Source organism: Pollicipes pollicipes, unplaced genomic scaffold (assembly GCF_011947565.3).
Source record: "Pollicipes pollicipes isolate AB1234 unplaced genomic scaffold, Ppol_2.1 Scaffold_4881;HRSCAF=5763_pilon_pilon_pilon, whole genome shotgun sequence".
Classification (NCBI taxonomy): Eukaryota; Metazoa; Arthropoda; class Thecostraca; order Pollicipedomorpha; family Pollicipedidae; genus Pollicipes; species Pollicipes pollicipes.
In genome coordinates this window covers 42,940,855-42,956,939 of record NW_023596576.1, presented here as the reverse complement: position 1 = coordinate 42,956,939, position 16,085 = coordinate 42,940,855, and the positions used below count along the sequence as shown (strand labels likewise).

The 16,085-nt window shown below is 62.0% G+C and overlaps 1 protein-coding gene across 1 annotated transcript in view; it reads left to right on the top strand.

The window, feature by feature from the left end:
- LOC119100416 (vacuolar protein sorting-associated protein 13) overlaps positions 1-16,085 on the top strand; it is a 37,758-nt gene that overhangs the window by 483 nt on the left and 21,190 nt on the right. The window contains exons 2-18 of the mRNA XM_037223514.1: positions 8-152; positions 615-725; positions 1,427-1,550; positions 2,399-2,561; positions 3,017-3,139; positions 3,977-4,079; positions 5,542-5,688; positions 7,040-7,239; positions 7,398-7,535; positions 9,434-9,550; positions 10,250-10,426; positions 12,117-12,251; positions 12,953-13,114; positions 13,777-13,934; positions 14,173-14,290; positions 14,610-14,831; positions 15,368-15,583. Of these exons, the coding sequence (XP_037079409.1) occupies positions 83-152; positions 615-725; positions 1,427-1,550; positions 2,399-2,561; positions 3,017-3,139; positions 3,977-4,079; positions 5,542-5,688; positions 7,040-7,239; positions 7,398-7,535; positions 9,434-9,550; positions 10,250-10,426; positions 12,117-12,251; positions 12,953-13,114; positions 13,777-13,934; positions 14,173-14,290; positions 14,610-14,831; positions 15,368-15,583 (2,484 nt within the window). The 5' untranslated portion in view covers positions 8-82. The remainder of the gene's footprint in view (positions 1-7; positions 153-614; positions 726-1,426; positions 1,551-2,398; positions 2,562-3,016; positions 3,140-3,976; positions 4,080-5,541; positions 5,689-7,039; positions 7,240-7,397; positions 7,536-9,433; positions 9,551-10,249; positions 10,427-12,116; positions 12,252-12,952; positions 13,115-13,776; positions 13,935-14,172; positions 14,291-14,609; positions 14,832-15,367; positions 15,584-16,085) is intronic.

Sequence of the window (16,085 nt, the reverse complement as noted above, 5' to 3'; positions counted from 1 at the left end):
CCACCAGAGCGGCGTCGACTGCAAGAACGAGCAGCTGGCGTTGGGTACGTTCGGCCTGCACCAGCTGGCGGTGACAGGGCGAATGGAGTCGGACGGCGCCGTCGAGTGTCGCGTCTCGCTCAGCGATTGCGTGCTGCAGGACACTAGGCCCGGTCAGTGGCGGCCGGCACCTCAGCGCGCCCCCTCAGCGGCCCGCTGTCAGTGCTCGCCTCAGCGTTCCCCCTCAGCTCTCCCCTCAGCGCTCTCCTCAGCCCTCCCCCCCCCCCCTTCAGCGCCCCGCCGTCAGCGCCGCGCCATCAGCACAGCTGTGTAGATGCGACTCTGTTGACACGACTGCCGGCGCAGCCCTGCTAATGTCGCCAGCTGTCTGGCGTGCACCGGACCGGCGGGCTCAGGCCCGTCGTCGGGGTGCTGCGCTGCTCTCAGGGCTGTCAGCACGGCGTGATCCGGAAGGGTCCACCGCGTGCCGAGTTAAGACTGCACGGTACTATTTGTGGAATCATCCGGTGGCGTTTGGACCTTACGTGGTGAAACGAGAGGTTTGGCGGTGTCCCACGCGTGTTTGATGTTTGATGTTTGGTGGTGTTGATTGAGACGTTTCCTGCACTCCGCAGACAAGGAGACATGTTTCCCGCGCCTCATGGAGAAGGTGACGCGCGTCGGCAAGCCCACAGCCGGCATGATCAACGTCATGTTCAGTCAGAAGGCCAACCAGGACAAAACTCGTGAGTTGTTGACCATTGCCTCGCTCATGGCCGTTCAGATTCTTTCGCTAATTAGACCACATACTGCATAACATACTGTTCATACGTGTTTGTGTCAACTATGTGCCCGCCTGGAGACACCGTTTAGCGGGGTGACTCAGGCTTGCCCGGCACTGGTGATACATCTGGCAGTGTGCAGCTTTGTACCTTAAATACCCGCCATATGAATACTGCTGTCACCAGGGTCTGCTGGATAATTGGGATATCGTGTTAAAATATTTGGCTAGCTGAAAAATCTCGGGGCTAGTTTTGGAAGTTCTTCAGCCTTCAACACTGATGATGAAGCTAGGCACACGCATTGACAGTAAGCGATCTTGAATGCATCAGGGGGTGCTGATGGACGAAAAGGGTGTAAAACATAACACATAAGCAAACAGTCGGATCCGTCCTGCGTCTGCTTGTTCCTTGTCACGCTGCCACAATTTCTATTATTAGCACCCCCTGGTATACTAAAGGTCGCTTACCGCCCTTGTGTAGCTACAGTATCATCAAGAATGCTGAGGGTGCTGGAACTCCAAGATCTGGATGCATGTCTTAATGACGCCAGGCATGGTTACTTCAGCGTCTGTCTTGCAGTGGACCCAAGCTTCCAACTAGACCTCAGCTGGATCTGACTGATTGCCCGAGCGTGGCCAGTGAACATTCACCCGCGTCTCTTTCAGTCGAGGTCAGGGTATCGAGCGTGTCGCTGATCCTGTTCCTGCCGTACCTGATGTTGCTGATGGAGTTCTTCACCAAGAACATGCCGGAGGCGCCCAAGAAACCGCCGCCTTCGGCGTCCAAGCCGTGAGTTTCGGCCGGAGACGCCACCATCGGTGCCCTCCCCCTTCGTCCTCTCGGGGTGAAGTCCGCTGACGACGCCGGCGGGCGCTCGGTCCCGCGCTGCTCTGCTCTCTGACGCTCGGGTGCGGCAGACGGGTTTGCGCCTGTTGGTCAGGTGGGAGGGCGTGGGGTGCAGGGTTGAGGCTTACTGATCCGATGGAGGATTGGTCGGGCTAGGCGCGCTCGCCCTCTGCCTTGAGCGGCCGGCCCGCACTGACCGCTGTTGGGGTGTCAGGCGTGTGAGGGTGCCAATAATGTGGTGGTTGACGCGCCTGCGTTAACCACTGCGCGTCTGGAAGACCAGAGGTACGGGGTTTGGTTCTCCGCGGTGCCAGGTCTCTCCCTTCCTGCCAGGGTGAGAGGCAGGCGACGCCTTATAGCTTTAACAGTTGAATGCGCCATAAAGCTCCAATGATACGACTGACTCACGGAGGCGTCAGGTGTCGTGGCGAACTGACGCCGCTCTGACCTGATCCTCTGAGCTCCGATCGTGCCCTCTGAACTCCGACCCGAGCCCTCTGAGCTCCGACCAGGGCCACTGAGCCCTGGCCGGGACATCTGAGCCCTGACTGGGGCCTCTGCGCTCCGACCGGGGTCTCTGCGCTCCGACTGGGGCCTCTACGCTCCGACCGGGGTCTCGGAGCTCCGACCGGGGCCTCTGAGTCCTGACCGGGGTCTCTGGGCTCTGATCGGGGCCTCTGAGCCCGGACCGGGGCCGGTACGCTCCGACCGGAGCCTCTGAGCTCCGACCCAAGCCCTCTGAGCTCCGACCGGGGCCCCTGAGCCCTGACCGGGGTCGGCACGCTCCGCAGGGCCGGCGGGAAGCCGCAGCGGCCCACCACGCTGGAGCCGCCGCGGCCGGCAGCCAGCGCGCCGGCCAGCGGCCGGCTGACTCTCCAGCTGACGGTCGAGCGGCCCGACGTCGCGCTCGTCGAGGACCTCAAGGACATCAACACGCGCGCCGTGGTGTTCGACGTGAGTGGCGCCGCCGGCCGGCGCTGGGCGTGCGCAGCGAGCCGGTGGAGCCGGGACAGACCCCGGAGCGGAGCCTGTTCCGCCGATGCTGCTCAGCGGGTGTGGGCCAAAGGGTGTCGGCACTGAGCGGGGCAGCCGCACTGGCAGGCAAGCCTGATAGCCGCCGCACACGCTAATGAGGCGACGACCAAGCCCGTAGCACCACTGACGAGTCTGCTCCGCTCCAAAATACCAACCCCGGTAACATTTGGCGTAAATCTATGGGCGTGACAAGGGTATTGGGGAAATACTGGAGCACATCCGGGAGACGTCGAGGCGACACGATTCATCGCGCAGAAGCCTAGCTCGTTACGGCCGATCGCTCCGTCTCATGATCAGCCTTGGTCTGATCTGGCGGTGTCCAAGCGCCATACCCGCGCGAGACCGCGGCTGACCCGGCCTACGCTCCCCGGCAGAACGAGGTTCGTCTGAAGGTGCAGCAGACGGCCGAGAAGACCAACATCATGGGTGACATCAGCCGGGTCCAGCTGTTCACCTGCGTCTACAGCCCGGAGCAGCGCGAGAAGACCATGAACGAGGTGAGCAGCAAGCGTGGCCGAGCCGTTCCCCGGCCATGACGCCCCGCGACCCGGGACGGCGCTGGCCCCGCTCCGACCTCTCTGACCCTGCCTCGACCCCGCTGACCCTGCACCGAGCTCGTTGGCCACCGCCGAGCAGCGGACTGGGCGGCGGCGCGCGGCCCACCGCGGGCCGCATCGGTCGCTGTCCCATGACTACGCCAGCCGGGCCTGCTGGGAGAGCGTCTGCGCTGTGTGTGACGCTGAGGCCGAGGGTTGGGCGCGCCACTCTGTGTCCGCGCTCACGGCACATCGTAGACAGAGGCCCGCTGCGGCTGGCTCGGCCCACGACGCCGTATGGAATCTCGCGAGTGGCCGATGCGGGGAGGGGTAGGGACAGAGGGGGAGTGGAGCGCGCGGCTCATACGTCGCGCAACACTGGCGCGCCGGAGCTGATTTGAGCCTGACGGTCGCGTGAGGTAGCGTCGTTTACATGCGCTGTAGTGGTTCAGTATTAGAAGACGGTCCTGTACATGCTTTCCAATGCTGACCTCTGATTTTTGCCAGATGTTGTATGCAAACGAGACATAGATCGGAATTTACTTCGCTGTTTTTTCGCAGACATGTGGCTTTAGTTCCTGATTCCCATTGGCTCTTATGCTAACACCAGAGGCTGACTTCCTTTTTGCGCTGTGCAATGGAACGTTGGCGTCTCGCGTGCGCCCTCCTGTGCGTTTGTGGAGTAGGTGGGGCGTCATCTCACCGGTGCCGTCGGTTACGTCTGTGAGGTGAGGCCGGCGTTGTCTCCCCTGAGGCGAGAGCGTGACGGCTGACGGCCGGCGGTCTCCCGTGCTGCAGATCGTCAGCCCGTTCTCGGTGTCGGTGATTGGCAGCATCACTGAGGGCCGCGGCACACGGCTGCAGGTGGAGGTCACCGATGTCAAGCTGCATGTCAACGCAGGTGAGCGGCGCCGCGCAGCACACGCGGTGGGCGCATCTGACGCTCTCCGATCCGATCCAATCCTATCTGATCCGATCCGATCCAATCCGATCTTATCCGATCCGATCCGATCCAATCCGATCGTATCCGATCCGATCCGATGAGATCTGATCTGATCCGATCTGATCCGATCCGATCCATTCCGATCCTATCCGATCAGATCCGGACGGATCCAATCGGATCCGATCCAGACCGATCCGATCCGGTCCAGACCGATCCGATCCGGTCCAGACCGATCCGATCCGGTCCGGTCCGATCCGATCCCGTCCGATCCCGTCCGATCCCGTCCCGTCCCGTCCCGTCCCGATCCCGTCCCGTCCCGTCCGATCCCGTCCCGTCCCGTCCGATCCCGTCCCGTCCCGTCCCGTCCCGACCCCGCAGCCAGGCTGTCTGGGCGGCGGCGAAGCCTCACTGACGCTTGGGACGTCGGTGACCGGCGGCGGGACAAACGCGCCTCCCGACACGGAAGACGGCGCGGAACGGCGGGTGGCGTACCAGCGGGCGCCCAGTGCTCCGGCCTGCACGCATCCGTGCCGTCGTGATGCCCTGCCCGGTGCTGGCGGTGTGGGCGGCACGGGTTGTTGGGCGCGGAGGTGGTCTAGATCGCTTGACTACGAACGCTTGTGGGCTCTATGCACAATGTCGTCTGCGGGGAATGCGTGCGGCGGCTTCATGGTGAGGACCGGGCTGGGGTTCGAGCGGACCGAAGGTGATTGTATCAGCGCAGCATCCTGCCGGGGATGGTTGGCTTGGGACTGTTCCATGCGACCGTGGTCGGGTCAGGGGTTTTCGCTCCGCGCTCCGACACCGACCGCTCACCCAGCATTTGTGTGGCCGAAACACCGTGAACCCCGGCGCTCCCAGACTGCCGCATGCTCGTTATCACACAGACCTCGCACATGGTGCAGTCGACGGGATTTTTGCTTTGTCTGAAGTCGTCGCGCACCATCAGCATGCAGTGCGCACTGCGTCTCCGGGCACCATGGAGGCGGTGCCGTGTCGTTCTGAGCGCTAGTGTGCCGGCGCTCGTGCTTCTGAGCGTTGATGTGACGCTCGTGCGGGAGCGCCATGGTGACGGATACCGCGTGATGCCGAGCGGAAGCGTGCCAGCAGCCAGCGGCTCCGAGAACCAGTGTAACCACACCTCGTTTGGAGCGGTTTGACGAAGTTCCTTATCCCCGGACGGCAACGCGACGCAGACCTGACGGGTATCACTGGCGCTGGCGTGGTGAAAGCCCGCGTCTCCGAGCGGTAGCCTGGCTTCACCCCGTGTTCTTGGATGTCAGGGTCGCAGCCTCTCGTGCCGTGCCTCTCGGGTAACATGTCCGGCCCTGTGTCGCAAACGGTGTTGTGGCAGCGCCCCGCGCGCGGGCAGCGGCGGGACGTCACCTGCGCGGCTGTAACGCTCCGGCTCCTCCCGCAGCGGCCATCCACCTGCTGACGTCCATCAGCTCGGGCCTGACGGGCTCCAGCGTGCGCGCCGAGGCGCCGGCGGCCGGCCCGCCCAGCTGGGGCAGCCTCTGGGACACACACCAGCTGCGCACCCTCGACTTCTGGTTCATGCAGACGGGTGAGCGGCACGCGGCGGCGCAGCGGCCCGCCGCTTCGGCCAGCCGGGCGCAGGTGGCCGGCTCGTGCGGCCGGCGCTCACAGTCGGCCCGTACCCCACCGGTCACCATCCTGACCGTCGCCGCCGCCAGGCTCTGGCGCTGCTCGGCTACGGTCGGTGACGGGCAGTGTCTGCGCATGTCACCGGCCGTCGTGATGTGACCATGACGCGGGATGTGACGGACGGCTGTTAGGAGCGGGCAAGCTGGGGTGCGGTTTGTGGGGGTGAGACGGGAAGGCGTCGAACACCGTTGTTTGTGATCGAACAACAGCGCAAGGTGTTACCCACCACGGCGTTATCTGTCGCGACGGGCTCCGCTCCTATTGTGGGCCTTCACCCAAAATGTGATCTAGAAGTAGGGGCGCTGAGTTGCATATTACATATTACATGTTGCATATTACAGTGCTTCAGGAAACCACGCGTGATAGAAATGCGAGCTTTCCTTATACTGCGATCAACTTATTACGGAATTGTGGTACTTGTACAACCCCGCGTGCCTGCCGATGTGGGGTCAGCTGTCGCCGCGTGATCCTGGGTCAGGAGATGGCCACCCAGCTGGTGTGGGACTTGGTCTCGTGGGACAGTCCTTTGGTTGTTTGGTTGAGAATGTCCAGTCCCACATATCTTTTAATAACGAGTTTTACTCTCTCGCTCATAGCATTTGGCAGGCGTACATATGCTGAAAAATGCATCTAAAAAACATCTAAAAACATTAATTTACGTTAAAGCGCAGGCCTCTTGATCATATCTGAACTTGACTGTCATCATGCTAACCGCAGTCATACGGCGGACATATTTGATAGGGCTTCGGGGAAGCTAGGGAGCGACAGCACCGACAGTCGGGTTCCCGTGATATCTGCGTAGTGTTAACTGTCGCACCCAGAGCTTCCCGCTCGTACTAGCTCATCATGCTCTTATGCGCTTGGGCGGGTGCAATCGCGTTTTTCCCGCCTTCTCCAGGTGCGTAATCACGGTTTGGTCGTATGGCACGATGGACGGTGAAGGCACAAGGGGCCGGGCCCTGGCATAGGGAACAGACGTCTTGACCCCTGTCCTAGCATAACAGAGCCTTGCCTCAGCACAAAGAACGGACGGGGCTATTAGATATGTGTTCATTGTGGACGCCTTCAAATGAGATAATTGTATTACTACGATTTTGTTATTTGTATGATGTGATTGTGATGCGTATACAGCTTGCCTACACTTTTACTAATGTGTGTTATATCGCTGCCTCTGGCGATGTTGGTGGTACCTGCCCTGGAGCACGTGGTCCCGCTCGCTCTCTATCCGTGCCGCCCGGCTGTGCGTGCAGAGGTTGGGGAGGAGATGTGCGAGGAGGTTCCGGTGCCGGCGCTGCCCGCTGCCAGCGGCGGCGTCCGTCAGGAGGAGGAGCTCATCTTCAAGGCGCGCTCGCTCAGCGTCACCGTCGAGCAGGTGGTCGGCGCCCGGAACGTGCCGCTCGTGCTGCTGGACGCGGCGTTCGAGGCCCAGGTCAAGGACTGGAGCTCCAAGGTGAGCCGCGCCGGGGTGGCAGCGACGCGTTCGGCCCAGCCGAGCGGGTGCGTCGGGCCAGGCACGCTGCACCCGCTGCCGCTCGCTCCCGGCGCTGACGTGTCGCGGCCGCTGGCCGCTGGTCCGGCGCCGTGCTGACGTGCCTCCGCTGCCGCCAGCTGCTGGCCGAGTCGTCGCTGACGCTGGAGCTGGCGTATTACAACAGCCGGCTGGCCGCGTGGGAGCCGATCATCGAGTGCGTGGAACGCCGCGAGTCGGGCATGGTCTCCTTCTCGCCCTGGGAGCTGCACATGAAGGTGAGCCGGAGCGCAGACGGACCGTGGGAAAGCTGGTCCGCTCTTGGCGCGTGGATTGTCCGTCACGTGCAGTCCAGCTGGTTGGAGCGTGTGGATCGAGCTCACTCATCCGTGGCGGGGTGAGCTCGAGTCGCTTTAGACGCTCGCTGTGTGCCCCTGACTGAGATGGCCTGCGGCCGGTGGCATCCACCGCGCTGAAGGTTAAGGGACGTCAGAGGCTGGGACGGACCGCGCCGAACATTACGGCACGCTTCCGCCGCCAGGTCGTGTCGTTGGCCCAGACATTCACTCAGGCCCCACACAAAAGGCCCTGTTTGGCCTTATCGTGGGGCTGGCCCCATAATTTCGTACAATCAAAGGCTCGGATTGAATCTTAAAAATCCACCCAGGGCGTTGTGAACGTGGGGAAGCAGCTTTGTACGCAGGTAGAAATTGGACGAGCGTGGAAGTTTTCCACCGCAAAATGTTTCCAAGTGGCTCAGGCGCACTGCTATAGTGGTGTTAACCACGCAAACGCAGCATGCATCAAGCCTCTTGTTGTGTTTTCCTATTTAATAATTCATCGAATTGTGCAGTCTAGCTACTTCGGTAATGATTGCTAACACGTTATGGACCCTAGCATGATCTGCATTTTGTTTTGAAACTACGATGGCGATGTACGTGGTATAATGCCCTGTGTGCAGCTTGTATGCATAGAAAATCCAACGGGCTAATGGGTCTGGCTGCAATGTAAGTCGCGACTCCGCGGTGATTCCTAGCGCACGTGTGGAGGCGGCACGGCATTGCCTTGCGGGTGTCTGAGCAGGCTGTGTGCGTTTAGGGCGGTTAAAACATCTGACGGGATTTCAACTCCAAAGCTCAGTGTGTTGAATTATTGAACACTTGCCACCCCACGAGCTACCTACTTAGAAATCATTGGACGACTAGAGCCACGTCGGCTGGTTGCCTCTCCCCCCTCCCCTAACTGTACGACACTTACCGCCATTGGGGACACCATTGTCTCCAGAGCAGGGTCTCCAGAGCACGGACCGTGAGTATTGGGTCCCGCTCCACTGGGTGGGACAGCCTCATCATCATGTGCTCGTGATAATGCAACGTAGTCGGGCTTGCCCCCGTGTTTCGCCATTTGCCAGCGGCATTCAGAGCAGGCGGTGCGGCACGTCAGCCAGCGACTCCGGGAGACGAGTTCTCCCGGCGCTGGCAGCTCTCGAGATGATGCCATCCTGTCGGAGGTGTCCCCGGCAGCACGACACGCCAGTGTCTGGTGACTTCGCCGCTCAGTGCCAATCTGCAGAGGTCACCGAGCGTCACGTGCCGACCTGTGTCGCAGCTGATGTGACGCCTGTGCCGTACCGAACTTTCCATCGAACCTGTGCCGTACCCAGCTGTGTACGGACATGCGCTGTACCTCACCCTGTACTGGACCCGTGCATCGAAACTGCGCCGTACCCAGCTGTGCATCGGACTTGTGCCGTACCCAGCCGTGTACTGGACCCGTACATCAGCCTTGTGCCGTACCCAGCTATGCACCAGACCCGCACATCGGACTTGTGCCGTGTCCCGCCATGTACTGGACCCGTACATCGGACTTGTGCCGTACCCAGCTGTGTACTGGACCCGTACATCGGGCTTGTGCCGTACCCCGCCATGTGCTGGACCCGCACATCGGACGTGTGCCGTACCCCGCCATGTACTGGACCCGTACATCGGACTTGTGCCGTACCCAGCTGTGCACTGACCTGTACATCGGACTTGTGCCGTACCCCGCCATGTACTGGACCCGTACATCGGACTTGTGCCGTACCCAGCTGTGTACTGAACCCGTACATCGGACTTGTGCCGTACCCAGCTGTGTACTGGAGCTGCATTGCGTCGGCTGACGCCCGGCCGCCCGGCAGGTGGAGAAAAACGACGACGTGCTGGACGTGGCGTCGCCGCTGTCCCCAGCTTCGGAGAGCGGGGCCGACTCCGTCAACTTCCTGCCGCCCGTCATGAGTGTGACTGTCAGCACTAAGGTGGGTCGGCTCGGGCGCGGTGTCCGCTCCTAACGGTGAGCCGGGGCCCGGTGTCCGCTGCTGACGGTGGGCCGGGGCCCGGTGTCCGCTGCTGACGGTGAGCCGGGGCCCGGTGTCCGCTGCTGTACGGCTGGGCCGGGGCCCGGTGTCCGCTGCTGATGGTGGCCGCCCCAGGAGCAAAATCGGCTGGCCCGTGCCCGGCAGTGACTGCACGCGCCGCGCACGGTGGACGGGGTGGCACCTCACACCACGTGAGGGGTGTGGGGCTATCCTGCCGCCGAGTCAGTCATGACAGGCCACTGACGTCACCTTGTCGCGTGGTCGTAGTAATTGCTGAACTTCCACCCCACTTTTCGCGCGGACTCAGTTCTGCCGCGACGGTCGGCGAGATGCTAAGTTTTACTGTTAAGTCCTTGGTTAAGTCCTGTAGTTCAGTCTGCATAATTAATTATCGGTTGTAAGCCTTGTCAGTAACTGCGTTGCTGACGGCGGACTTCAGTGGCCATGTAAAACTGCATCATCATCGGTCATGTAACGGACCGTTGTTTTATCGTTGGTTGCTAACCGTGCTCGCGGCCGTTAGCGCTGGGCTCCAGCGACAGTGTGCAGGGTCATTGGTTCCTTGAGCGGACCTCACTGGAGAGCATGACGCCCTGCTGTCTGTGCCTGACCTCTGACGAAGGCCGCCGGCGCCGGCAGGACCCGCTGGAGATGACGGTGACCAGGACGTGCCTGGACGTGCTGACGTCGCTGCAGGAGTCGCTGGGCGGCGCGCTGGAGCTGACGCCGCCCGTCGCCGACGAGACGGATGCCCACTTCCTGATCCGCAACCGGCTGGAGCAGCAGGCCGTGGTGGCCACCGGCTCCGAGTACACGGTCAGCGGGCCTCGGCGATGCTGAAGGACACGGGGGTCCGGTGGCGGAGTACACAGGACGGCACGTGGTGATCCGCACCGGTCGGGAGGGGACAGGGGTACACGGAACACGGTACGCAGTTATCCGCACCGGTCGGGAGGGGACAGGGGTACACGGGACGGTACGTGGTGATCCGCACCGGTCGGGAGGGGACAGGGGTACACGGAACACGGTACGCAGTGATCGGCACCGGTCGGGAGGGGACAGGGGTACACGGGACGGTACGCAGTGATCGGCACCGGTCGGGAGGGGACAGGGGTACACGGGACGGTACGCAGTGATCGGCACCGGTCGGGAGGGGACAGGGGTACACGGGACGGTACGTGGTGATCGGCACCGGTCGGGAGGGGACAGGGGCACACGGAACACGGTACGCAGTTATCCGCACCGGTCGGGAGGGGACAGGGGTACACGGAACACGGTACGCAGTTATCCGCACCGGTCGGGAGGGGACAGGGGTACACGGGACGGTACGCAGTTACTCGCAACCGTCGGGAGGGGACAGGGGTACACGGACGGTACGTGATCCGCACCGGTCGGAGGGGACAGGGGTACACGGGACGTACGTGTGTGATCGGCACCGTCGGGAGGGGACAGGGGCACACGGAACACGGTACGCAGTTATCCGCACCGGTCGGGAGGGGACAGGGGTACAGGGACGGTACGCAGTTTACCCGCACCGGTCGGGAGGGGACAGGGGTACACGGGACGGTACGCAGTTACCGCACCGGTCGGGAGGAGACAGGGGTACACGGGACGGTACGCAGTGATCGGCACCGGTCGAGAGGGGACAGGGGCACACGGCAGCGGCTACGATCGAGGTGGCTGCCGCCCAGCCAGTGTGATGGGCGCTTATTGTGTGCCGGCACCATTTCTCCGGACGCTACCCACCCACGTGTTGGACGTTAACGCTTTGTAAAAACCATCGTTCAGCAACTGTATGATTTGGCCTGCGATGCCAGGATGTTTTCCATTGGAAAGATGTGGCACTGACTGGGAAGGTTTCTTATTCGGGCTGTGACACAGGGAGGTACCTGATAATGCTTCCACCGTGGAGATGGATGATGACACTAGACACAGGCAGTTTCCATGTCTCATTGACTCTGCCGTGTCACCATTCTCTTGCGTGTCAAAGATCACTGGATCACCACCGTGCATTTGTGACGAAAGAGGCCCGTCATATTCGTCGACGGTGGTCTTTTGCAATGATGCCAAGTTCCTTGTCGCGCGTGTGTCTGTGCGGTCTGTGCTGCACGGAATCTCGTCAGTTATGTGGACGATCGTGGCTGCTCGGTGACCCCGCATACTTCGGACTGGGATCGCCGGGCTTATGTTATGGATGCCCAACACACTAACGTCCAAGATTTGTTCGTTCGAGATTTGCCCAATGAATGGCAGACAGCATAACGTCCATTTTCTTATTAACGACGTATTTGTTTTGCATCAGCTCTACACATGTTTATAAAGCCTATAAGTCAGTTAAGTACGCAGAAGAGAAGGCAAGTTACTGATGCTTTCCAGTTCTTTCTGCGATTCGTAATGCTCTACTTATGGCGATTATCTTTAAAATCCGTCTTCGCATTTCAGCTAAAAATACAGTTTTACGGTGAGATCGGTAGCCATTGATAACCACAACGCCTGTTGGTTGCAGGTTCACGGCTCCGACATCGAGGAGGTGGTGCTGGAGCAGGGCGCTGAAGTACCGCTGATGGCGCGTGACCTGTCCTCGCTGCAGCGGCCGGGCACGTCGACAGCGCTGGACTCGAACAGAACCATCCACATCAAGGTGAGCCAGCTGCCGTGTGCGCCGCCACCGCTCCCCGAGCTGGCCCTGTCGGCGGTCACACAGGCGGCCGCACTCGCGCCTCCCTGGGTCATCTCCTGCCCAGTCTCCAGGTCCGTCCCTGGGCTGGAGTGTCAGCACGTTACTGAGATCCCCTGCCCCGTCTCCAGGTGCCGTCCCTGGGCTGGAGTGTCATCACGTTACTGACATCTCCTGCCCCGTCCCCAGGTGCCGTCCCTGGGCTGGAGTGTCAGCACGTTACGGGCATCTCTTGCCCCCCTCCTCAGGAACCGTCCCTGGGCTGGGGTGTCAGCACGTTACGGACATCTCTTGCCCCCCTCCTCAGGAACCGTCCCTGGGCTAGAATATCAGCACGTTACAGACATCTCCTGCCCCCCTCCTCAGGAACCGTCCCTGGGCTGGAATGTCAGCACGTTACTGACATCTCTTGCCCCCCCCCCCCCCTCCTCAGGAACCGTCCCTGGGCTGGAGTGTCAGCACGTTACTGACATCTCCTGCCCCGTCCCCAGGTGCCGTCCCTGGGCTGGAGTGTCAGCACCTTACTGAAATCCCCTGCCCCGTCTCCAGGTGCCGTCCCTGGGCTGGAATGTCAGCACCTTACTGAGATCACCTGCCCCGTCCCCAGGTGCCGTCCCTGGGCTGGAGTGTCAGCACGTGACTGAGATCCCCTGCCCCGTCCCCAGGTGCCGTCCCTGGGCTGGAGCGCCGACGTTCCCGTGACGCGGGCTGAGAGCCGCTTCTTCCGGGTGGCGCGGCGGCGGCCGGACGGCGCCGAGTGCGGCCTGGTCGCCGACATACGCGCCCACTTTGACTCCAAGATCGTGACGCTGCGCAGCTGTGTACAGGTGGGGCGGCAGACGGTGGCCCGGTCCTGGCCGGGTCTGGCGTCGGGCGGGACCAGCCAGGCGCGCAGCAGTGTATGTGGTGGGCAGGCGGAAATGTGTACTGTGGTCGTAGCTGAACTCAGGTATCAGAAGAGTAATGGCGTCGCTGGCTAGGGATAAGGCAGATTATACGTGGCTCATTGGACTCTGTTCGCCAGCTACCTCGTAGACGGCATAAAGAATGACGGGTAAGTTTTTGCCGATCAGGGAAGGTAGTACTTTAGCCCGGTAAGAAAACTCACTTTTCAGGACGCAGAAGCTATTGAGTCCGATAAAGTTGCCCTATTGTTTGTTTTATGACGTGTCTCACAAACTATGAAACATATGTTTTAAAAGTCTCCCAGGGTTGAATATCGAAGCCAAGTATCTCTTGAAGTATCTCTAGAAGTATCTCTCAAGTATCTCTAGAAGTATCTCTTGAAGCTGCAGGTTTGCCTCGTGAGAGCCTACATCTCATCAGAAATCTGCTTTTCCATATTAAAAAGATGATCCCTGAGCACAGTTCCGTTCTCGTGTGTCCGCCGTGCTCTGTGTTGGCTTGTGAGGACGCTCGCCGTCAGAGCGTGGTCCGCGGCCGTTCTGAGCCGAACCCACGCGACACCGCCTCCGCCCCGCACCGCCAGGTGGAGAACCACCAGAGCGTGCCCGTCAAGGTGTACTACATGAACAGCGGCGGCAACGAGCTGCAGTGTGTGGGCGTGGCCGAGCCGGACGGCATGCTGCCGCTGCCGCTCTCGGCCGTCTACAGCAGCACAGCCGAGCTCTTCTTCGGCGTGGACGGGTGAGCGGGGGTCGCCGGGCAGCGGCGGGGCGACTGAGCGGGGCAGACTGTCGGCCGGCTGAGGCGGCGCCAGAGCACAGGCGGCAGAAATGGCCGGGAGAAGAGGTGGTGAGGACGGAGGGCACAAGCTGGGGTGGGCCAAGTTCGCTTGCCCACACCACTGAGGGCTCCTCTGGGCTCGCTGCACCCTGCCGGCGCCTCCCAGTGGACGGTGACGATGTCGGTCGGTCCGCCGCAGGTACACGGTGTCCCTGCTGCCGTTTGTCTGGCGTGACCTGCAGAAGAACCCCGACCTGACGATGACGCTCAAGTGCGACAGCAAGAGCGGCCAGCCCGGCCAGCCCTTCTGCATGCTGGTCAGTGGCGCGACGCCGGGTGGGAGAGGGGAAGGGCCACGCACTGACTACCAGCCGTCGTTTACGTTGAATTTTCTTGGCTTCGGTACTCTTGCAAGCGGAACACTACAGATCAGTCCGTGCGAATAGTCTTATACGTGTCATCACGTAGTCTTTCCGTCATCTGCCGCTGGTGCGCTGGACTGTCGCTCGGTGCCGGGGGTGACAGCCGGCCGGCCAAAGGTCTGACTCTCCGCCGGGTCGGGCCACGCGGTCCGAACGCCGCACCGCGGCCCGACGGCCCGACCTCCGCGCTGACCGCCGACCCGTCCGCCGGCAGTGTCACGGCGAGATGAAGCCGGTGCTGTTCGAGACGTCGCGCGCCAAGACGCTGGCCAGCCGGACGTACCGGGTGCACCTGCGGCCGCCGGCCGTGCTCAGCAACCTGCTGCCGGTGGCGCTGACCTACCTGCGGCCCGGTGACCTGGAGCCGGTCACGCTGGAGCCGGGCGGCTCGTGTCAGATGCCGACGGCGCAGACCGGCGACCGGGTCGCGCTCCAGGTTAGCGGCGGGGTGGCGCGGGCCGCCGGCTAGCGGGCGCCGCGCGGGAAGAGGCTGAAGACAGGCCGGGCGGGGGTGCGCTGGTCAGCCGGGCGGTGGAGCAGCGCTCCCGGTCAGACGCGCCGCGCGGGGAGAGGCTGAAGACGGGCCGGGCGGGGGTGCGCTGGTCTGCCGGGCGGCGGAGCAGCGGTCCCGGTCAGACGCGACGCCTGGGCTCGCTGCTGACAGGGCGCGGCGCCGGCCCACTGCGCCGGTGCCGGGTCAGGAGGGGCGCGGTTATCAGGGTTGGACCGCTAGGGTGACAGGGGAGGGGTGGGGGTGGCGCTGCCGTTGCGCCGTCGGCCTGAAGGCCTGCGAGGCGTGCCTGTGTGGTGGTGAGATGTCTGGATCTGACCGATGTGCCGAGGTGGGCAGACGCCGTGCGCCACCGCCTTCTAGCTGGCTCATAACCTGGCCGTCTTCCTGGCACAGGAGCGAGTGGGTGCAGATGACCAGAGCCGACAACGCACTGGCACCTCCCCCTCCCCCTCCCTCAGCTGCTCAGCTACCTGGACCGGCGCTGGTCGTGCAGCAAGCAGCTGGAGGCCGAGCCGGACGAGCTGACGGTGTGGACGTTCCTGTCGGCCGACGGAGACTACCAGACCGACCTCAGCCTGGGCATGCACACGCGCACCGTGTGCGGCTCGCAGCTGATGTCGCTCTACGCCCCCTTCTGGATGATCAACCGCACCGGCAAGATGCTCACCTACAAGGTGAGCTGTGAGGACGGCGGATGGGGGGCCAGCGTCGGCCTGACATGCCGCTGGACGCTGAGGACGCGCGGCACGCTTCGGTGCCGCTTCTGGGAGACGTCGCCCGTGTTTGGTCAGCCGGGAGTAGTGACCGCGGCTGGGGAGATCGAGCGTCGCCGGTGGTTACCCTCGTGCTTTTGATTGGTGTTCGTTATTGTGCGGAAATGTTCCGACCTTCAGCGGTTTGTCTGTGGCAGCCGGCCATGACAGCATCCCTTTTATTTTGGTGAAGACATAAGATTCATTGGAGGTGATTTCACGGTACATTTCTCGTCGATGGATGTGTGAGATGGCTGAACGTGAAAAGCCCCTAATGCTGCCAATGAATTCCAGCGTCATAGCAAACAGCGTCAAGTTACGAAGACAGAACCGGGGGCTTTAAAATCCATGCAGGTAGCAGAATTAACGCAGCTTCTGTGAATAATTTACTCAACTGTTATGCTCACATCTTGTAGATAAGCAT